The 23,321-nt window shown below is 39.6% G+C and overlaps 1 protein-coding gene across 2 annotated transcripts in view; it reads right to left on the bottom strand.

Moving 5' to 3' along the window:
• TMEM63A (transmembrane protein 63A) overlaps positions 1-20,724 on the bottom strand; it is a 36,567-nt gene extending 15,843 nt beyond the window's left edge. The window contains exons 1-16 of one of the 2 annotated variants that reach the window (XM_085054676.1): positions 20,606-20,724; positions 19,386-19,727; positions 18,499-18,695; positions 16,222-16,301; positions 14,653-14,716; positions 13,506-13,543; positions 12,223-12,365; positions 10,120-10,171; positions 8,877-8,985; positions 8,422-8,492; positions 7,586-7,666; positions 6,820-6,943; positions 6,329-6,462; positions 4,173-4,310; positions 2,205-2,358; positions 1,354-1,460 (exon numbers count right to left, since the gene is read on the bottom strand). In XM_085054676.1, the coding sequence (XP_084910802.1) occupies positions 1,354-1,460; positions 2,205-2,358; positions 4,173-4,310; positions 6,329-6,462; positions 6,820-6,943; positions 7,586-7,666; positions 8,422-8,492; positions 8,877-8,985; positions 10,120-10,171; positions 12,223-12,365; positions 13,506-13,543; positions 14,653-14,716; positions 16,222-16,301; positions 18,499-18,684 (1,481 nt within the window). In that variant the 5' untranslated portion in view covers positions 18,685-18,695; positions 19,386-19,727; positions 20,606-20,724. The other variant, XM_085054677.1, reaches the window with a different exon arrangement.
• Positions 20,725-23,321: the final 2,597 nt, after the last annotated feature.

The following is a 23,321-nucleotide window of genomic DNA, read 5'->3' as shown; positions in this document are numbered from 1 at the left end:
CACAAGGAGTTCTATCAATCGAGCCAGTCCTGCCGAGTCCAAACCTTTGCACACAGTAAATAAAAATAAAGTCCCTGTAATACACGTAAGAAGTTTCTTAAAAAAAACTGTTTAGATTAGTCCCACCTCAAGCAAAGGCAAACCCATCCATAGAGTAGTTTTTGCCCAAAGACCTAGTTATACTTAGTAAGTAATAAAAGCAGATAAAAAAACCTGTTGTGTACCACAAAGAAACCTTATCTTAAGTGAAAACTGTGTAGATAGTAATAAAATAAGAAGTGGATAATGTCCTAGGTTGCAATATTGATGTAGTTAAGTATTCTATTACCACCAGCTGTGGGCCATTAGCTGCTATCACCCACTCCGGATGACAGGCAATGGGCCATCCGTTAGCTATTATCACTTGCTAACGACCCACCCTGCATGACAAGCAATGGGCCATCAGGGACCCACCGTGTGACTCATGGACTTATCTCATCCCATTGTGAGATGCTCTGCCCAGGAGGGAGGAGCCAGGTGTTCCCACCTGGATATAACCTAGCCTTAGAACTGCCTGAGCTAGCCCTGTCTACTGGGTTCCCAGAAGACCAGAGCTACTACTAGATCTTCAGCTAGAGACTAGACCTTCACAGGATCACTGCTTCAACTGGACTACTTCAGTCGGACTGCTACTACCACCCTAACAGGGTGTTAGGTTATATCTGACTTTGTCAGTGCTTTTCCTTGTATTATTTCACTTATTTTTAATTTCAATCTTGACTTGTGATCTCCCACTGGTTTGTTTTCAAACCAAGACAACCAGCTCTATGTGAAAACCTTTCATCAACACATTTGCTGGGCCTTTGCCCCAAAAGCCTTCTCAGATCACCACTAATATCCAACAGACCTGAACTGTGCACCAGGAGTTACATCCAGACCATTTTGTCATGCCAAACAACAAAAAGATGGCTGCCCTTTTTTATAAGTTGTCAGCCTGCAGGGGATCCAAACCCACATGGACTATCTTCCCAGAGGGCAAGTTAATTATGGGATTAGAGGCACTTCCCATGCTCCTGTTGAAGCTGGACCTCCTGAGCCTGCTCATACTCTTTTCTTTTTCTAACTAAATACAAAGAGGAGCAAGGTGGGGAGCAGGGGAAAGCATAAGCAAATCATGTGGTCAGATAACACTTGCTGTGTGGGTTACAAATTACCTAAACCCTGAAATGTGGTTATAACACTAGAAAGAGACAAGAACAGGAAATTCCCTGCTATGAGAGGTCTGCAGATTTCAGAGCTCTGTGAAAGATAAGCACTTCAATTTATTTTAGTAATTCAGCTGATAAGGTAAAAACAGAGGGAAAGGCTGCTTACTTTGTCCAGTGGGACTCCAGTAAAGTCGAATAATAGACAATTGTTGGTAGCAAAGCTGAGAAGGACCAGAGCAAGAGCGTTGGGAAAAATTGACTGATGACAGGATTCTAGTGGGAGTTAAAAATAAGTGTTATAAACATTTTAATGCAGTTGTGGTGGAACAGTGATGGCAATATTTTGCTTTTTGTAAATTATAGCAGGAGGAAATGGGGAAATTCTATTGAGATAGTCTTAAATTGAGTAGTGAGTGCTTAGCACTGGCATGCAAGACAGAAAACCAAAGTGGGATTGGGAATTAAATTCCATGAGAGTACAGTCTCACAAGTAGTTTTTATGTAGTTTACACTAGCTTGGGGAAATATTTAAAAAGAGCAGCTTGCAAGTTGCTTTAGCTGCAGTCAAACTAGGATCAGATAAATATGCCATCTTGCTTTGAACAATATAAGCAAAATAAAAACAACAGTTTACCTCAGAGTGAAAAATCTGAATTCCCCCCTTCTTCTCACAAAAATCAAAATACAAGTTGGACTTAAAATTCCATTTCTTGCAAAATTTTTTTATTATGAAATTTAGAATTATGTAAATTTGGATTGCAAATTATACCACAAACAAATATATAAACATGTTATAATAATATAAAGTCTTAGATTAAATTACTTCAGACTATTATCCTGGAACAAAAGAAGGCTAAAGACCTGATTCTGGACTTATGCGTTTAAATCAGCAACCACATAAAACAATCCTGAGAATTTCAACTGAATATTTATAGTAAGACAATGAAACCATGTCTATCAATTTACCAAAATTTTGGTCTGATCTATAGCTACATCCAAACATATGGTGATACTCACATTAAGGTAGTGAATAGGTTTAGTGACATTGAACTTGTCCATGGTTGAGATGATTATGGAAGGAGTAGTAAGAAAAAACAGCACAATAAAAAGAAGTAAATTAATGCAAGCCCATCTAAACCACCATTTCAGTCCATGCACTGAAAGATTTTTCCTGGAGAAAGAAGTAAAAATAAAAAGGACATTAAAACAAGCAGCAAGCATTTGCTGTTAAAAAAAGATATATACTATCTGTCAAGTAACAGGTGGCACTGCTTTTTCTAAACTGAGCTTTCAAAGTTATGTAACAAAGCACTACACAAGTTCCAGTTGCTATTAGAAATAAAGAGAACTGTGCAACCTCTTTTGAATGATGACATAAATTGTGCTTGCAGAACAACATATTTAGTCTTTCATTACACAAACACAATGCATAATGTAGTTAAGGTTTGGGATGAAACACATCTATTGTTCAATAATACAGAAGTACTAAACAGAAATGGAACAAGAAGAGACAGAGATAGAAGACACAGAGAATTTCTGCAAGGACAATACCTATCAGAGGCAGAATCTACCAAAAAAATGTAATTTGAAATAAAATTATTTACAAACACTGCATACCTTCCTGCCATATTAAAACAGCAACCATAGGTTTTAAACAAGTTCTTAAATGTTCTTTGAGATGATTGCCAAAAGGACTGGAATGATTTGAACTCCAGCCAAAGCCAAATATTCAGAACAAACAAAACAGGGACACAGAGGCTCAGTAACATCCCTATGACAAGTCTTTTTCTGAACTTGGCAAATCCCTGTGGTCTCTCTTCTTCAAGACGGGGGGAGGAGAAAAGAAAAAGAACAGGAAAAAACCCCAAATGAACTGAACAAAAATGTTAAAATCCCACCATTTTTTATTTCTCTCAGAGATGTTTGGAAAAGTTTTGCAAGTGTTTCAGTGCACTGAGTCTCCCAGACCATTTCCAGAGTCCAGCTCTTGAAGAAAGGAGGAGGAAATGAAGCACAAACACGTGGAAGAACCCTTTTATGAAAAAGGCACATTCAACTGTCCCTACCTGGAAAGCTGCTTGCAAGAGATTTTTAAAATTCATATGTCAAAATAAGACTGCTGCAAAAGACACAGCTAAGAATCATGGTTGTTTGCCTCATGGTTGAAGAATCTGAACTTTATTCCCAACAGTAAAATTGTAGTTCTTGGGAAAACCTCTCAATTACCAGAAATCAATAGCACAGTCTCCTTAAACGTAATTTTCTATTAAAACCCTTAAAGAAAAAGAGTGCTTAAAAAAAAAAATTTTACATACAGGTGAAATACAGTTATTTGGGCATGTTTGTGTCTCACTTGCAGTTTTGGGTTGGGCAGTGGAAATGTCACAACAAATTTAGTATTACAGAAGAAAGGATTATATTGACCCAAACCTAAGTGATTTTCAAAGTAAATGGAGAAGGTTTAGATATTTTTTAGCCTATAAGCATGACAGATGACAGCACAGGAACAGTTTAATTCCAAAAGCATTTATCTGGGAAATGTACTGAGCCAATGAAGATATTAGAAGACAGACCAGAGTTTACAGAGTGATTCAAGTTACAATTATCATGTAGCAACTCAGAAAAATATGTACATATTTTGAGGATGCTCAGCACTAACACCAAGTTGCTTTACTCAGATCTCAACAGTAGATATGAACTAGCCTCCAAAAATGCAAACATTGAGGGACAGACATAAACAGGATTAGGAGTTGTTTTAGATTTTGGGGTGGCAAAACTCTAGTCCATTACCCCAAGCAATGTCCACAGATCCCAAGGTTAATGAAGAACACCAGTAATGAAAATAAAGAGACAGATCAGCCACATTCCAATACTACATAAAGTTTTAGTTTAGGCTTAAAGAACAACACACTCATCCCTGTTTATCCAGTGCCCATTCTAAACCTACATTATCACTGAAAAATAGATGTAAGACAGGAGTCTTACCAACAAATATTCTCAGGATAAGGAGCATATGTAACTTCCCAGTTGGATACACACAGCTCCCTGCTGTAGGGTGATGGCTGGGGTTCTCCTTTACACTTAATGCTCTGACATTTGCAGGCATTGAAGTCCTTAAGGACACTGTAAGGAAGAAGAGGAAGATTTTTTCCAATTTTTAACACTTGAAAATGCTGAATACGTAATGAAAATATCTCGGAATTGTGATAAAGGGTTTTTTTAATTTTAATAAGCTGTGATCAAGAGAGAGCTTAAACAACAATGTAACATATTATGCATTAATGACTATTATATAAGCAGTTGCTACCACAGGCTTGAGATCTGTTTTGTTGGAAATAAAAAGCAGTCTTGGTTTAAACTGTTTACTGCTTCTACTAACACGAACAACAGCAGTGAGTCATATAAAAAAAAAATCAAAGCCTGAGAGCATTGGAAAAAAATAAAGGACAGACAGTTTCCTAAACATATCTTGCATAATTCAGCTGTTTTCAAATCAAAGTAGACTAATGAAATGAGAGTGCAGACTAATCCTTTACACTAGTATCAAACCTGATTTTGCCTTGAGTACCAATTCTCAGAAGAGTTTTTAGCATGCTGATATTCCCACAATTCAAAATATTAGCCTCTTTCACCCACTCCTAAAATAATCACAGTGCTTAATTCTATCTTCTAATATTATGAGTTGACTGACACTCGATATATTTAAAGAAAATTAAAACATGCCCAGAATAAATGCTTTCAAAGATCTCTCACAGGACAGCAGTAGAAGGGCCAGGCACACATTCAGAGACTATCTTATTACATTGGCATAGAAACTGCATATGTATTATATTTAAATGGGTAGATTATAAAATCTGTGAACATGCTGGTTTCTCAGGGCTGTTCTTAACATAAAGAAGACAGAGAACCACACACACAAACACCAAACTAACAAACATAACCCCCAACCCCAAGAGCTTTTCCTTACCAGAATTCAAGCAGTGATGTCAGATTGCCAGCATCTTGCAGCAGCAAGTATTTAAGAAAGTTAATTATTCTTTGACAGTTTATTAAAAAAAAAAAAAAAACGAACATACAGAGCAAGTTTTAGCCATCGTTAAACAAGCTTCTACAACCATCTGAGTCCCCAGAACCTCAATTCTGGCTTCCTGTTTCTTCCATCCTATTTCAGGGCCCTGTGGAGCAGAACATCCTAAGGGCACCAAGTAACTTTCTAATTTGATGGGATCCTAGCTTCACACATAATCTAACTCAATTTTCCAGGGAATGAAGTCCACCACATTAATTCCAAGCAGATTTCATCACACAATCACTACTCAGTGAAAGAGGAGTAAGCAAAATTTTCTCCAACACATCAAATTCCCGCAAGAAATTCTACATCCTGGACTTCCTTGAAAAACAGCCTGAAAGACTGTCTCTCTAACATGACTTGAAGGCCAAAAGAAGGCAGACAATTTAAATCAGAGAGGCTGTGAAGAATCTTAAAAAAGCATGATGTGCTATGTTGTAACAAAAATATTATTCTGCTTCCCTTTACACACCTTATGTTAGCAAAAAATGCTCACAAAGTGCCAACAGAAAATGAGAGGCTACATGCACTTTCTCTACAAATGACTGAATAAAAACACAGAACAACTTCTAATATTTGGTCTATACATATAACAACAGGTAAGAGAGATACAGAATGTGTACCCAGCACCTGTGGCCAGGTTTCTCACTGACCCTACACTGGTGAGATTACTTAACTAGCAGTGTAATGTGCACCCACTCTGATAGTTTGGTAATTGGACCATTTGCACAGTAGAAAATGGAGATATCAGTAACTCATATTCAAGAACCAATTAGTCTGGCCTCCTATGAACCTACACTGATGGTCTAGATCCCACACAGAAGAGAAAGACTTCTTATCCCATTAAATGTCCCAAGCCTTTTAGTCATTTAGATAATTTCTTCACTCAAAACATAGAGGCTAAAATGCACACTTATTGAAAAACTTACCAGAAAGCAAAGCAGAGCAAATCCACAGAATGGTAAAAAAGAAGAAAGGAAGGACCAACATAAGCAAACAAGGGACACAAACAAGAGATCAGTCGTACTATTTTAGTAAAAAGAGAACAAAGAAGACAACAAACCAAACTTACTAAGTTGCCATGGATTTCTCTTGAAATGTTACAAAAGCCATTCCCAGGGGGTTATTATGAACAGCTTGTTCCTCTTTTGAATATTCTTCCTCAAGCTCATTTCTAACTTTGGTATAATAATCTACAGCATCCTCCTGTGGGGAAATTGATGACTGTTACATCCAAGTACGATGGACAATATCTTCATTAACACACAGCTTACACAAACCACAGTCATCCTTCCTCACACCACTCCCACAGATTACAAATATGTCACAAGACAAAGACAAACAAACATGAAGATTTTCTTGTACTTCAGTTTGTGCACTAAGATTACATCTCAAAAGTTTTCAGGGAATTCCTCTTTCCCATGCAGTACAAGAACATGATGAGCTATGGGTAATGAATGAATAAAGAATTTTCTGAAGGTCAATGAAACATGACACAAAAATCACTTTCCACTCCTCTAATAATCTACCTAGCCATAACTGAAAAAGAGCACAATCTCTTACCCTTTCACATCCTCTCATTTCACAGCAGCAGAATTGGCCACATGGTTTAGGGTTGATTTGGACCCTCTTGCCATACTTCTGATGCAGGTGCTCATAGTAAATCAGGCTTTTTTCAGCTTGTTTTCTGCACAGAAAAATACATTTATAACATTTTGCAAGAAAACAGTATCAACAACAAGTTTAAAAATATTATAATCCCTGAGAGAAAAAGTTATGCCAAGGACTGATCGCAAATGAATCAGTCACCAAAGATACTTACATGCACTTTGTTTTGGTTACTTATGCAAGTATTATTTATTTTCAAGTCTGTAATATCATTATACAGCCTACACTTGTAGTGAGGTTCCAGGAAAAAAAACAACCCAATACTATTATTGAGAGTCCAGAAGATAACACTTGTATCTCCTGTGATCAGCACCTCTGGCTAAAGAAGCAGGGTTAACAGAGTTATTAATTCAGTAGCTCAGCTTTTCACATTGCACAGCCTGCCATTAAATAACTAACTACATACATAGATAAATAGATAATCAGCAAGTCAAAACTTAACTTAGGCAACACACAACATATCACACCTATAAGAGATGGGCTGAACACCATGACTCCCTTTAAAACACAGCTGAATCCAGCCAAAGTCCAGACCAGAATTGGAAGAGCAGAATTCATCTTTAGTATGCACCAGGTTAGTACTGCTGGTACATGTTGATTAAGGACTGGCAAAACATTCACAAAATTATGCTAAACTCATGTGGATTAGAAAAACAAGTACCTTTTTTTGAACAGATTAATAAGCCTGGCTACATCGTAACACAGCTGGACCTCCAGCACAGTGCAAGTTGGGTAGGCATCCCTGAAAGGAAGCAGCACACCACAACGATAAGAACAGAAAGTACAATGAAGAAACTGTTTCAAAGAGCAGCACTGATATTTAACTGATATCACTCAATGTCTGAATGAGCTATCAAAGAGTAGAGACTTCCACAGAGACAGTTATTGAAGGTTACTTAACACAAGATGCACAGCTTTATCCCAAGTAAAAGTTGTGTGGGGACATGAATGGAAAGTGTGGATACACAGACACTTTCTTAAATTCTGATTTTAAGATCAGCTAACTAACTTTATTGAAATGTAGTCTTTTCTCAGTTCTGGGTAAGGAGTAAGATATGCTTTTAGAAGGTGGATACTATAACATGAATTTTAAACAGCGCAAAATTCAAAAAAACTTATTTGCTTGGGCAGGTAAAACTACCAGAACAATTTTACACCTCCTGTTCCTAATAAAAGACGGAGAGAGCTTTTACAAGGACATGTAGTGATAGGACAAGGGGAAATGACTTCAAGCTGAGAGTAGGGTTAGATGAAATCTTGGGAGGAAATCCTTTACTGTGAGGCTGGTGAGGCACTGGCACAGGCCGCCCAGAGAACCTGTGGATGCTCCACTCCTGGAAGAGTTCAAGGCCAGGCTGGATGGAGGTCCGAGCAACCTGGTTTAGTGGAAAGGAGTCCCTGCCCATGGAAGAAGGTTGGAACTGGATGACCTTTAAGGCCTCTTCCAACCCAAAGCATTCCATGATCTTAATGTTATTGCTCAAGAATGGAACTTACGTGAAATGACTTTGTATTGACTCCTCATTTGCATTTTTTGGAAGACCAGTTATGAACAATGTGCACTTAACCTGGGGGAGAAAATGCAAGTCACATTTTGATAAACCACATCAGAAAAGTGAAAACAAGAATATAAGGAAGGCATTGGCACAGCACATTGGCTGTGTTAGTAGAGGGAGGAAAAAGGTAGGAAATTTTGATTTTAGTGGGAGTTTCAGCTATTCAAGGCAGCAGCTTCTATGCTGGTAATAGACTACAGCAAAATTTCACAAATTCCTCCCCAACCCCCTTCTCTCCCTCCATTTTCACAATTCACTCAGTAGAGCATTGCTTTCAGTCAATTCCCTCCCATTTATGTTCTAGCATGCAGGAGCCACCTTAGCAATTTGCTTTTTTAGCATTATCCACTGGCAAATATGCTGTATAGGATTTTTCACCCCAGTACAGACACTTACTATGTTTTCTTCTTTATATGTGACATACTTCATGTGATGTCTCATGAAGACAACAGTCAGAATCAGGTAAACAACAGCAAAAACTGTGTGCAGCCAAAGAAGATTATTGCTGTCAGACAAAATGTTAGCAATATGAGAATCAGGAAGAGTCAATCATCCAACAGATAAAAGCTGCCTTCAAAATGCTCATCAGATCAGAACCTCTCACTGAACACAAAACAAGAAATAAAAGGTAATTACTGGTAGTCAGTCACACCTATGCAAGTGCCTTGCACAGCCAATAGGGTTATTATCTTATCATAAAATTCTATGGGTAAGAGACCTACAGAGAAAACAGATGTTCTATGACATGGATATATTTAGGCAGTGTTTGGCTCTCACTTTCTCATTCAGATGACCAATAGCACACATGATGCTACTTGCCAAAATGTTATTTACTTTGTTATTTACTCTGCTGAGTGCATAATTGAATTTTCCTTGAACACAATCCTTACTCAGTTTGAAAACAGGCTCATACAGAAAGTAAATCCTGCTTTTCTGATAGCTCTTTCTTCAGGGCTTACAGAAGTTCTGTTCAGTGAACAGCTCTTCAGTTTTGTGAAGAGCATTTATAATTGCTATTGAACTAAAATACAGGAACTTATTTAAAATATAAAAATCCAGCCAAGTAAAAAAATCCCCACTGGTTACTTGATTTCATAACATGGTTAAACACAACAAAGAAATTCTATTTGACATAGTGTCATGGATGTGGATTGATCAAGCAATAAATCAGAAGACTGTGCAGCTTTGTATTTCAACTATTTTACAGACTGGCTTTAAAACACATAGAAGTCATTTTAATTGTAATCTCAGATGGGAGAGATATGCACACACATAAATTTAATGGAAGGGAATTTAAAGTTACACAATCCAGTAAAGCTATCAGCTTTACTTTCTTTCTGAAGCATGGATTGTCTTAATGAGGAAATTTCTGAAAATAATATCACTCGGTGTGCAGTCATTTGCCAAGAGAAACATGGTGTAAGAAGTGAGAGCTGAGAGAGTAGAAGCCCAGTTTCAAGATTTCTTATCAGCACTATAAATGCACAGCCTGAAGCAGAACACATCTCAGTCTCAGTTGATGGAGGGGGATTAAGTTATTCCAACCCCATGAGCTATGCTGCAAGTATCAATTCCTGTGTCTAGAGACCACAGCAGGAAAAAGACATCAGCATAAAGGGACTCTGCAAGACTTACTTACCTAGTCTGTAAGTTTACTATAGTTGTCCTTCCAAAACTGTAGGGATCTTTATCTAAGGAGAACAAAAACAAGGAGGAAAATTAACTGGTGCAACACTCAGATAAACTATCAGAAAGTCAGCTTTTATTCTATTTTAAAGATACTGATATATTTCTTTTTAATGCTGAGCAATTTCATGGATAAAAAGATGATAATCAATGCTGGTTTACACTGTATTGCATTTTAAAGTTGGGGGGAAAAAAAGACCTGGGTTTATATCACATTCAAGCCATCAAGAAAAAGATTATTTTAGAAATCTGAACACTAGATCTTTCAACCAGTTCCCTTTTTCCCTCCAATCTCCCTTCATGTCCATTAACTACATTGTTTAGGGATTTATCATATTTCCTTCATATTTTTCTTTCATCTTAACTGATTTCTTATCAGGCTTTTAAGCTGCATTGATTCAGTGTTGACAAAACCGTGCTGGTACCCTTGCTAAGGTCAAAAATGGGTTTACATTATTTCTCTAGACTGTCAAGCATTTTAAAAAATGATAATGCAAGTGAGGGAAAATTGAGTAAATGTTCACAAAGGGAAAAGCAGTTAAGTGTATCTAGAAGGCTAAACAATCCTCTAGCCCAGACTGTTAAACCACATTGCAAGTAAAGTCAACACAATTGAAAGAGCTGATTTTGTGCATTTTCAGTTTACAGTGGAGGAAGAGGAAGAAGGGGAGAGATGCTAAAGCTTTGGTTTTCAGCTGTATTTCCTAGACTCCTAAAAGTTAATGCAGAAAAACAGAAGCTGTATTCACCTCCCTTAATAGAAAGCTGGTGTTAATATAAACAGATAATTGCCAAGAAAGAGTTCATAAAAGGGAATCAGAGATGGAAGTTCCACAGGGAAACAATACAAAAAGGAAAAGCTACGATGTATCCTATTACAGACAAGACCTAAGTCACAAAGTTCTTAAAAAGCATTAACAACTCTTTAAACGTGACCTTGATGGGACTGACACAAAGCCAGGTATAAAATGGGATTATAAGAGAGCATTATCAAAAATGGAAGAATGTGTAAACAGGGTTTAACAGAGTTCTCTCTCAAAGAACTCAGGTTTCCCACCAGCAAACTGAATGGCAGACTAGAAGACATGATTATTTTATTTGTAGGTGGCACACTGGAAGACATAACCAGGACTTGACTGCAAGAAACATGAAATAAACTTTGTCTGGTCAGAATTGACAAGGTCTCTACAAGAAGATTTGTCCAACTTTGAGACACAAACCATGACATAAAAGAACAATGAGACACAGTGTAGCTAGATTAAAACAAAAACTCAAGGCACGGCTGATGATTTTATGATCAGCCAAATGGAAAACATTGCTCATTAAAGACCAAATTAATTGGTCGCTTTATGAAAAAGAGGAAAAAGCAAATGGAAAAAAAATCTTCATAATCAAGCAGCTACAAAGAGTTTGCAAAGAGGAAAAGAATAACCTATTATCTCCAGTGACATGTCAAAAATTGATTTTAAATGAATTGTAGCAAAAGAGGTTCAGACTGGATACTAGGAAATGATTTCTCAGCTGTGAAGATGTTTTTCACTGACAATCATCACCAATAAAAATCATAATGATAAACACCAGTTAAGAAGGTATGGGTAAACTCAATCCTCCCTTGACCCTTTTAAGTCTTATAATCTAGGTCTGTATGAGGTGTGCAATCTTGTTTCTGACCACTGTTCAAAGAACCTTTGACACAAATTTCACATCAGACTGACGGGATATGTTGGGTTTGTGTGGCCAGGTTTTGGTAATGGGGGGCTACAGAGGTGGATTCTGTAAGAAGCTGCCAGAAGCTCTCTCCATATCCAACAAGCCAATTCCAGGTGGCTCCAGGACCACTGGTGCCCACTGCTGGCCAAGGCCAAGACAATTAGGACTGATAGTAACTCCCCCTTGATAACATATTTAAGAAGGAGAAAGAAGTTTTTGTCCAGACCTACTTGCAGGCAGAGAAGAGCAGAGTGAGAACATGTGGGAGGAACAGCTCTGCAGGAGCTTTTACCATGATATAAAATAAAGAATTCTTCTCAGAATCCAAAACAAAATAAATTCTTACCAAGCAGATCACCTGATAGGTTGACAGGCAATATCACACACACGGACAAAATGCTGATAGCAATCAGCAAGCAGATGATGTGACGCTGGAAGGCGAGGTAATGGATGGCATCTTCACCACACCTCTCGTGAATCTCATCATCACTGCATCAGAGACAGAAAAAGCACATGGTCAATCTACTTAGTCTTCTTGGGAGTGGTTTATGAACATGCTTTAAATCCTCAGTCTACTCAGTGACATCCTCATCAATCCCTACCGGCTTTCAAAATGGCTGTGCTCTTTCACATGTAAATTCAGGTTCCAAAAGTGTATTTTTCTTGTGCAGTACCACCATACAAAAATTAACACTAAGGTATTTAAGATTGAAACGATAACCTGAAAAGCAAATATGAAGCCAAATTCTTTTGGACTAGAAGAGGACAAAGTCATTTGCTGTGAGTTCCTGCTTTATGCCACAAGTCTAGCTCTCCAAATTTAAGGTCACACTGTAACAGGATTAACTCATCTCCATAAAGGCTCCCTATTGGGAAAATTACAACAGAATCACCTCACTCTTATGACACCCAGGTAACAGGAGATATAATAGGCTTTGGAATGAACTCTCACCATTTCTCCACTATCAGCAGATTAGATCATTAAAATAGGAGAACTTGGAAAAGGAAGGAACTGAACTAGCAAAAATGAAGAAAGACAGGCTTAACTCCCACCCCTTTTATATTTCAATGTACCCAAGCTAGAAACTGATTTTTGAAAATCATGATCTACTAAGCCCCAAGACACATAAAGAACACACATCACATGTCTAACATTCAGTTTCTGGGAAAGACTGGGATGGACTTTTCCTAGTTAGTCAGTTCCAGCCACAATTAAACCATCAGTTCTCCACAGAAAACCTTGCAGGGAAATCCCACTGTCTGCCTGGGGCCCTACTGGCTTCAAACAGGGGAACACCCACAAGGTACTCTTTGAAGAGTAAAAGCTGAGACTGTATTTATTAGCTCTGAATCCATATAAATGCCACAGATTCACTTAGGTTCACACACTGTCCCAAGACTGGGAAGTCCCTTGGCTGCTAGCAGGACAATTCTATCCTGAAAAAGTATTCCCATAATTGTTTTCGCTTTCTTTTTTCATCCAAGCAGAGGCATCTGTATCAGTGGTTTCATTAAAATTCTATCTGCTCAAAGGGGGAAAAAACCCCAAAATTTTTGAATGAAAACCACTTTTTCTAATTAAAAAATATCAAAAGAAACCATAGCTCACTATTTGTTTTATATACTTACTTCATCCGAAAAGCAGCTGTTATCCAAGAACAAAAACCCTACAAATAAAGAAAGAAGTTTTTAGGAGCTAACATACAAAAAATAGAGTCTCTAACCCATATAATTAAGAGAAGTGTTTCTCTTAGCTAAAAAGCTGGTAGTTTGTTTATCTGAAATACATGTGTCTAATACAAGTTAATCAGTTAAATGCTTGTTAGAAAGAATATTGTGTTTACATTAACAAAAAGACTTCTTATATAGGTTTACAAATCCTCCAATGAAACTGGACAACAGAGAGCACATCTCACTGAGTGTCCCAGGCTGCAAAAAACCTCTCTCAAAAGGCCTCCTCTTTCAAGAGAACATTATATCCAGCTAGAGACATGTTTCCCAACAGCTAAAGTTGCTTTAGGGTTTTAAAAAGATGAAGTACACAAATAGCAGAGCAATCCTGATCAAACACTACTATGCTTTTGATGCTCACAGAAATAATTAATTCTAAGGTTAGATATTAAGTTGGTGCATGTACAGAATGTTAAAACATAGGATGCCACCACTGGACAACTCTTGCATGGTTCATTCTGCAATTGCAACACGAAATTATAGAGATGCACCAATTCAAAGACTCCAGAAAGACCGTGGAGGGAGCCAGTTAAAAGTTTGGCCAAAATATTACCCTCTTCCACAAACCAATTTGATTATTAAGAGTGCATAGGATTATTACTAGCCTCACATTTGCATGCAGTTTTCTCAACACTGTGAGGAAAACAATGTACTATAAAGAGCAGCTAGGTATTATTTGCAATGTGAACACAATGTACCTTTTGAACTGTTACCCAAGTACAAATTACTTATTAGTCTTTTTTCACTCTCCCCTCCACTTGAAACACTAACACATAGTCCCTCCCTAAATTAAAAACACCAACCAAATAAGCTTAGAAACAGTAACACAAGGTACTGGTTTATGATATGGCAATAGTTTGTCAGGAAACAGATATTATGCATGGTTCTATAAAAACACAGTCAACAATGCATTATTAATGTTTGCATAGAGATGAAATTCCAGTTTAATGAGTGGTTCATTGGGCTATATGGAATAGCAAATCACAGCAGATTCCATTAAATAGATTCCATTAAGAAAGTGTTATGAAAACTCTAGAATATTTACCTTATCATATTCAAGATCTTCAGGCACTGACGATGATGTTGACAATCGGTTGTATCTCGATTCACTAAAATACATTAAATAATGCTTTTAAGTATCTTTAATAACACATGATGGAATTCTACAGAAGTACAAATTATTTCAATTTTAAGAATTCTTAAATAACAAAGGGAAGTAGTACTAACACACTTTTTCCACTTATGAAAGCTGTGGTTTTCACCTTGTAGCACGTGGCTAATTATGGCAACCTGTGTATGTCCCATTTTAAAAAGAGAGGAGAAGTGAGCTCCTGGCATGAGAACACCTAACTAAACTAGAAAAAAAAACATTTTATCAGGATATTAAACCCATAGTGATGTAAGAGAATACAATACAGGGTTAGGAGCCTAGCCAGGTTCAGATTTGCAAACTGGCTTCCTGTTTGGGTAGTCCTCCTTACAAGACATCACTTCTTCTCCCTCCACCTTTCTTCCTTCATGGTACAGCCACTGCTCACAATTTCTCCTCACAATTAAATTCCTGCAAAGCCACCGCCTTACACAAACAGCCCTGCAGCAAGGCTAGAACCATTTAGAAACTCTGTAGCCTTCAAAAGTGGCATAGTACCTGTTTCCAGTTTGTTGCTGAAAAGAAATGTTGGAATGGTAATTACAGGACAACACATGTTAGAATGGAGTTAGAATGCTCCAAGGTGTCTCTATAATTTTGACTAGCAGGCTCATCTCAGTCCAGCAAGACAAAAACACAGGCTCCTGGGTGTCTGACTGCTCCAGGGGCTATGGGCCCCATGCCTCCACAGCCCAATACCAGAGCACCTTCATGATTGCTGCTTGAGACAGCTGGATTAAAGCCTTCTCAGTTATTGCCCATCATATTTTACATCATCTACCTTTCCCAACTGTACATGGACTACACCTAAAAACAGGGTTTGAGTTCTTTCCTGTTGCTCAGTTGTGAATTTACCACAACTTGATCACACCAGGAAGAGGCTCACTGTTAAAGTTTCCCCACTTCACAGACATCTTAGCTTTTAAATGTCCCAACACATCATCCTACAGAAAAAAAAATTAAAAAATAAGAATCAAAAGCTCATTTCAGTATTACTAAAAATCAGTGAAGAATTTCAGAAACCTGCAACAGTATGTTTTTATTTTTGAACCCTTGGGAAATTTTACAGCACAGGCTGTGCAGGGAGCTCAGGGAATACACAGGGCTTGAGCCAAGATAAACAAAATGGTTAATATCCCTCTGTACAGAAACACACTGCAAACATCAATGTGCAGCATGTCAGCAGACAAGCAGCCTATTTCCTTACCTCCACTTCCTTCACTCACAACTGTAGGATGAAGTTCATGGCACTAGCAAACACATGACTTATGGCTGAAACCACGAACAGTAACTTGCAGGAGGATGTATTTCACACAAAGCAGTATGAGGGCAATTTTAACGAACAAGTATATGTGATTGCAAACATAACTAACTGATACAAATGCACCTAATGTAAGCCATATTTACTGTATTTTCCTCCCCAAATGGTTTCAACAAATCAGTCTGATTGCATATATTTTTTACCTTTCAACTTCTGACACCAGAGCAACGCGGCCATAGTCCCAGAATCTCTTTCTTATAATGGAAAACAGTAATATTAAAATCTAGAAAATGAAAAGGAAGATATTAAAATATTTCTCTTTCCCATTTCATAATAACTATTCTTAGGTGTGTAAGAACTGACAAAAATGCTGACCTAGCTCCTAAATCAATTATCATATGCCAACCAGCTCAGTGGTGGCCACACTACAGACCAACCTGTCTGGGACCCAAGGACCAGGACAGCTGCCTTCCTGCTGTAATTTAAAAAGGAGGAGAACTGCATGCAAAATTACTTCTGAATTGCAAGTAAATGAAAGCTTGTGACAGGAAAAGTAGCCAGCAGTACTTGAGAAAAAGTCAAAACTTTCATGCAGATACCTTTACTGTTTTTCATTACTTAATGACCAGAACTGTGATGGGAGACTTGCAATTTTATTTGCTTTTCAAACAGTGATGTAAACAGTCTGTAAGGGGCTTAACTATTTTTATAAGTGTAAGAGTTATTTTTATCCTAAGTAATACATTATTATAACTTTTAAACCCCAGACACTTATATTTGATCTCTGCAGTGTATTTTTAACCTGCCTCCTGTATTTGCCCTTTTTGAAAGAGACTAAAAAAGAAACAGGAAAAAACCCGCCATCACTGAGTATTTCATAGATTCATTTCCTTTTCTTTTTAAGAAACAAGTTGCTCCATAGAAAGCAATGAAGTAACCAGGCCTGTTTTCTATGCATATGTAGCATACGCCCTCACCTTCGGGTTCCTCCCACATCCCATACCTGTTTGGCTGGAAATTGGTGTTAGTGATGTAACTTACTGGGATCAAATACTGAATGGCTGGCCAGGATACACATCCATATTATCTCTGTGTCAAGATTACACAGCTCATTCCCACATTTCACAATGAATATAATCTTCTTATGAGAGTCTTCCTCTCATCAGAGAGGATTAATTTATATCTTCCTCCTTCATCTGGTCATTAAACTTGATGCAAGCAGGAAAGTTCTCCAGACTCCTTGACAACTTTGGTTGAAATTGGCTATAGTATTCTACAGTTATTAGGTAGGACTGCCAGATAAAAATGGGAAGACCCTGAAATATATAAACCTCACTTCCTTTTGAAACCAGCCTAGAAATAATATATCAGAAACCCACCAATGACAGTTACTAAAGGGAGATGTAGTAAACGTCATGAAAATAGGAATCAAGGAGTTACTAAATAATTTTCAGTACGTGCTGCATGAAGGAGAGAGGAGCCTTCTGCACTGCATCCAACTCCCTACCTAACCCTGCTTGAGTGCAGAGCTGAACAGCAAGGAACTCAAAAGCAGAGACTCAGTGTCTTAAAACTGAACCACAGCTTTGGGGAAAAAAAAACCATCCCTGTAAACTCTTCAACTAAATCTTATTAAATGCTGTGCCATTCAGTCACACAGAGCTGTAAATACTGTACATCCTCAGAAAATGGATTTATGGGAGCATACACCAAATCAACAGCAAAGAATGCCACTGCATAACTTTTAGGAACATCCTCTACATTCTTGCAGAACTACCAGCTCAGACCATAGGTACTACAAGTTTCTTTACAGCAGATTTCCAGAACTTGGAAACTGTGTCATCCCTTTAGTTTTATTTTACTACCATAGAACCACATTTCAGGCCCATTTGCAGGTCTGCAGCCCAGTTTCTGGTGGCTGAAGACCACCTAGAACAAGCTTACATAAATAACCACGAGTTTTAGCGCAGCCTCAGACCTGTCCCTGCAGGACTGAGCTGGTCAGTACATTATTTCAGCTTCATCTAGAGCTTCAGGAAATCTAACTTTTAAAAACTTTGTTTTTTCAAAGGCAATAAAATATAGAAAATTTGTATTTCACAATCAAATTAAGAATGGCGTTTTCTTCCTGAAAATGTACCCAGTACTTAAACCCAAATGTTCTTGCAGTTAAGGTAAAACATGAAAATTTGAGCTACAACCACAAAACTCACTGTGACTCCACACACAGCTCCTGTGACACTGCACTCTGCCTACATCTACACATCCAGCACACAGTGATAGCACCATCTCATCTGTATGCAAATGTTTGTCAACACCTGAAAAGTGCTTCGATGTTCCCAGGATGGCCTCAACTCATTTCTTATTCTGAAGATAATCAGAAACAAATTCCAACCCAATAAATAAGACAATTCTGAACAATCTAACTTTTAAGAAAGTCAGAAGTACTTTCAATAAAAGAAATAGAAAACTGGGCTTACAAAAAAGAAGGTTACGTCAAGCAGCAGGACAGTTGGGATTCCACCAAAAGTTACTCCTTGGAGCACTGTGCTGCCCTGGGCAGTGCTGTAGCAGTAAGTCTCATTTGTTGTGTTGAAAGGTCCACTTCTGTTACCGAAGAAGCCCACATGAGAATCTCCAAAACCCAGAAAAAAGAAAGGGTTCATTTTCTCTTTCCCTTTAAAAGAAAAAAAAAAAAAAAAGAAAGAAATAAAAAGAGGTGAAACAAACTTGTGAAAAGCTTGGCTTGTATTTGTGAGATATACTAAATTTACAAGGATAAAAAGTACAACAAGATCCAACCAGAATGCTACTTTGGAAAAGAAGGTGCCTTTGACAATCTCTTCGCTTCACACATGAAATATTTTGCAATAACTGGCAGGTTCAGCCACCAGCAGTGCCCAGACAAGAATTCCAGACATCTAACAAACCACATCCTTTACAGACATCTGAAGATGACTGCAGAAGATCCTTCCCAAAAAAAACTTCTCTGTAATTTAATCTGTAACATCAAACTACATATTCCAGCCTGGTCTGTGATTCTAGGAATCACACAGGGCATTAGATATTCCAAAACCAGCAGTTTGAAGATTTTGCTCCTAGTTGATGAGCCTGTGTGAATGCTTTTGAACTTTGTATTTAAATGTCAAAACCTTGAGATCATTAACAAATTCACCACTGATTCCACAGAAAAGAACTACTACACAAATATACATGCTCCTTTCTGTTCTTGCAATATTATGTCATTTTCCTTTTTCAAAATAATTCAATTGAAAGAACATTACAGTAATTACAGCATATCACAAACAAGAAAGAACAAGAAGTATTTCTCAGAGAACAGTCATCTACTTCATTTTAGTCAACTGACCTGATCAGATAATGTAGTAATATACAAGAATGCACGAGATTTGGCTATTGATACAAAGTTCTTTTTATCAGTGCAGGCAGTTGCTCATTTATCTTGGGGCTTTCCACTTCAAACATTTCTTTCCCTGGATATTACTAACTTGCTGATTCCCAAGTACTGCTTCATGCAAAACACACTTGTGACTGATAAATTCACAAAGAAACCATGCCCCGAAAAAAACTCAGTCCTTCAAAAGCAAATATTGTAGATCCTCATCACACAGGTCCAGGGACACTACTTTGGGAATGTCGTGCCTCTGTGAGAGGAATGCACGTGTCTCTGATGACAGCACTATTCTGGATGCTGAAAATGAAACAGAACAAGAAAACAAATGACTACAACTTCTCAGTTTGAACAGCAGGAAAAAAGCATGGAGAATAATCCTCCCAAAACAGCATTTACTAAATGTTGGACAGTGTGACACGGAGAGGAAGAAATTTTGTCTCAACTGACGTGTTTCATCACAGGAAAAAAAAAAAAAGAGAAGGAAAAAAAGCCCAACAACGCCCACAAAAGTTGTGCCATGACTCTATCCTTGCTGTCTAAGGGCTGAAATTTAATGCTGACGGAAGAGAAAGTATTTTTCAAGAGCCTTCGGGAATCTTCAACACAATCCTGCACGCTAAAGTAACACACCGGAGCTTATCAGACACGGCTCCCAGTGCTCGAAAGCCGTTCTTTTTCAACAAGCCGGCTGCCAGGAAGATAAAGGGCAGGGGAAGAGCTCCCACGGGTGGGGCTGTGCCGCAGGGAGCAGCGGCTGGGGCTCCAGAAGCAGGGGCCGGCTGGAGCGCGGCGCTGGGAGCGCTCCCGGCTCCGGCACGACGGGCAGCCGCGGCGGGCAGGGCCGGCTTTCCCGGGAGCGCCTTGGGAAGCGCCGGGCTCGCCTCTGGAGCAGGCAGCGGGTCCCTCCGCCCCACAGCACGGCGGGCTGGCTCAGCCCCGCGGGGAGGGGAGCTGCTCCCGGCGCTGCCCGCCCCGCCCCGACCCGCTAAAGGGGTCCCGCTGAGGGTGTGGGGGGGTCGCGCTCGCCTCGCCCGCTGCCCTCCCCCGGCCCGCACAGCGCTGCTCCCGCCCTCCCTTACCTTCGCCGGGGCGGCCTCTCCTATCCCCTCCCTTGCCTGCCTTTCCCTTCCCTGCCCTTCCCTTCCCTTCCCTTCCCTGCCCTCCCACCCCGTCACCTCACGGGCGGTCCCGGCCCCGGACCCAGGAGCGCCGGCAACAAGTCCCGCTCTGCGCATGCGCGCCCGGCCTGCGGGCTGCGCTCCTTGCTGCCCCCGGTGGTGCCGCCCCACAGGCCAGCCCGGCGGGACAGGGACAGGGACAGGGACAGGGACAGGGACAGGGACAGGGACACGGCCGGGATAGTGCCGCCCCGCCGGGACAGGGCTAGGAGAGTGCCCCCGCCACCGGGACAGGACTGCTTGTGCTCCTCCCTCAGGGAACGACCCTCAAATAAGCGAGGGAAAGCTGCTGCTGCTGCTGCTGTTCAGCCTGTAGTAGAAAAAGCTCCGGGGAGACTTTATAACGCCTACCGCTGCCTAAAGCCAGAGCGAAACAGAGCATTTTATAGCACTAAAAAAAAAAAAAAAAAAAAAAAAAAAAGAAAAAGCCGAACAGAAGGGTGAGATGTGATTTGCAGAGAGATTTCACAGTTCCGGATCTGGTAAAGTGGGCAATCATGCGGGTACAAGTGGAGTAGGCCATACGCTAAGATCACAGAATCATGGAATGGGTTGGTTTGGAAGGGATAAATACCATCCAGTTCCAACGCCCTGCCATAGGCAAGCACACACTCCAGCAGACCAGGCTGCTCAGAGCCCCATCCAACATGCTCTTGAACATTTCCAGGGAAGGGGCATCCACAGCTGCTCTGGGCAACCTGTGCCAGTGCCTCTCCACCCTCACAGTGAAGAATTTCTTCCTATTATCTAATCTAAACCTACCCTCTTTCAGTTTGAATCCATTCCCCTTTGTCCTATCACTACATGCCCTTGTAAATGTCCCTCTATGCCTGTGTAAAAAGCTCCTCTCCAGCTCTCCTGTAGCTCCCTTCAGGTACTGGAAAGTGTTCTAAGTTCTCCCCGGAGTTTTTCTCTGCCTGAATAACCCCACCTCTCTCAGTCTGTCTGTGTAGGAGAGCTGGTCCAGCCCTTTGAGCATCTTTGTGGTCTCCTCCGGACTTCAACAGATCCACATCTTTCTTGTGCTAGGGGCCCCAGAGCCAGACTCAGCACTTCAAGTGGAGTCTCATGAGAGCAGTGTAGAGAGGGAGAATCACCTTCATTTATCTGCTTGCCACACCTCTTTTGACAGGTAACTCGGAAATAAATTAACATATTAATGGTAGTAGCATGAATGTTCCATGAAATATGCGTAGCCCCTTGTCTCCACACACCTATTCATGTGTTGTAAATGAGGGGGAAAAAACCTAAGACACGGGAAGTTTAAATTAATAAGTCTATATCCAGAGTTATGGATACCAGTTCCCAGGTATCCATAAGGAGATCCTATCCTTTAAGGGGTTAATTGCTTCCAGTTAACAGACTAGAAACACTGTGCAGCAGGTCCCTGCTGTTCATCTCTTCACTGCCCTTTATTTTAGTGTTCCCTCAAGAGCCATTTGATACCCAGCATTGCCAACTGTCCTCATCCTCCTGTGTCTTCATCCTTTGCCCCTGACAGGCATGGTTGACCTCAATGAGCAGCAGGCATATGAGGAAGAAGAAGATTATGTTAATGATGAACATGTAACTGTTCAGAGGGAACCAGGGACCGCTTGCCTTCAAAGGTTTGCACCCTACCTGCAGACTTGTGGATGAAGCAGGAGTGACATCCCAGAACAGTAACCCTCTCTAAAACCAATCAAAAATAATTAGGGCATTGCAAGGTTCAGCCTGATGTTACATTGATCAAAACCTCAGTTATCTGTTGACTTTTATGTTTAAAAGGAATTAATGTCCCAGCTGCCAAGAAGCCACTATCTGCTCCATTTGACAGTCCTGATCCTGCCTCTCCATCTAAAACTCCTTGTATTCCCATGCTTTCGGACTCCCTGGATTACTTAGGGCCCTGCATGCATGACTGCTGTCTTGCTCCCTGTCATTTTACTAATCCACAATTGTTTTGCTCTGCCAAATCCTTGTTTCACTTCTCAGGAGTGCCCACTCAGTGGAGAGCAGCATTTGCCTGTATGTGTGCTATGTGCCTTCTCCCACTTCATCCCACAAAAAGGGAAAAGTCCTGGTTATCTACAGTCACTGAGAGACATTTCAAGACAGAATTTCATCATTTACCTTGCAGATGCATTGTAGATAATCTGTGATTTTAAATTGGCTGTAACAATTATGCTAGTTAGAAAATGACGTAAAAGCGCTCAGCTCAAAGCAGAGTGGTTCAGATTCACTGCTGGAATAAAGAAATCCCACTGCTCTTGGAGGATGTTTATTGTTTTGCCTTTAAACACACTCTCTCCTCTTTAGGGCCATGTTGATGGGAAAGTTGTTTGGCATGAGTGTAGTAGAGTTGTTGTTCCACCCTGCCTTTTCTGGAACAACTTTGCCTGTGGACAACTTATTTCAAAGCAGGATTTCAAAGTTTAAGAATTATAATAACTTTCTTTTGAATTAAATTTTACTGATGTAGTTGCTGCAGAGTAGATCTACCCTATAGGTGAAGCCTCAGGGTATGCTTGCAGCTCTTGCACTTCTAGGACTAAAATCTGTTTGGTTGGTTTTCTCACTGATTTCCTAAGATCTTTGTATTCTTGATTCTTGTCAAGTTTTTCAAAATTAAGAAGGCCTTGCTCTGGCAAGATTATCTTACTCCATAGTGTAAAATAGGTGATATTCAGTGATCTCAACATCGCAGTCTTGACATTCTTTGTTGTGATGACTT

Source organism: Lichenostomus cassidix, chromosome 3 (assembly GCF_008360975.1).
Source record: "Lichenostomus cassidix isolate B80296 chromosome 3, HeHo_3.0, whole genome shotgun sequence".
Lineage (NCBI taxonomy): Eukaryota > Metazoa > Chordata > Aves > Passeriformes > Meliphagidae > Lichenostomus > Lichenostomus cassidix.
Note: the sequence above shows the minus strand (reverse complement) of the source record. Positions and strands in the feature narration are given on the sequence as shown.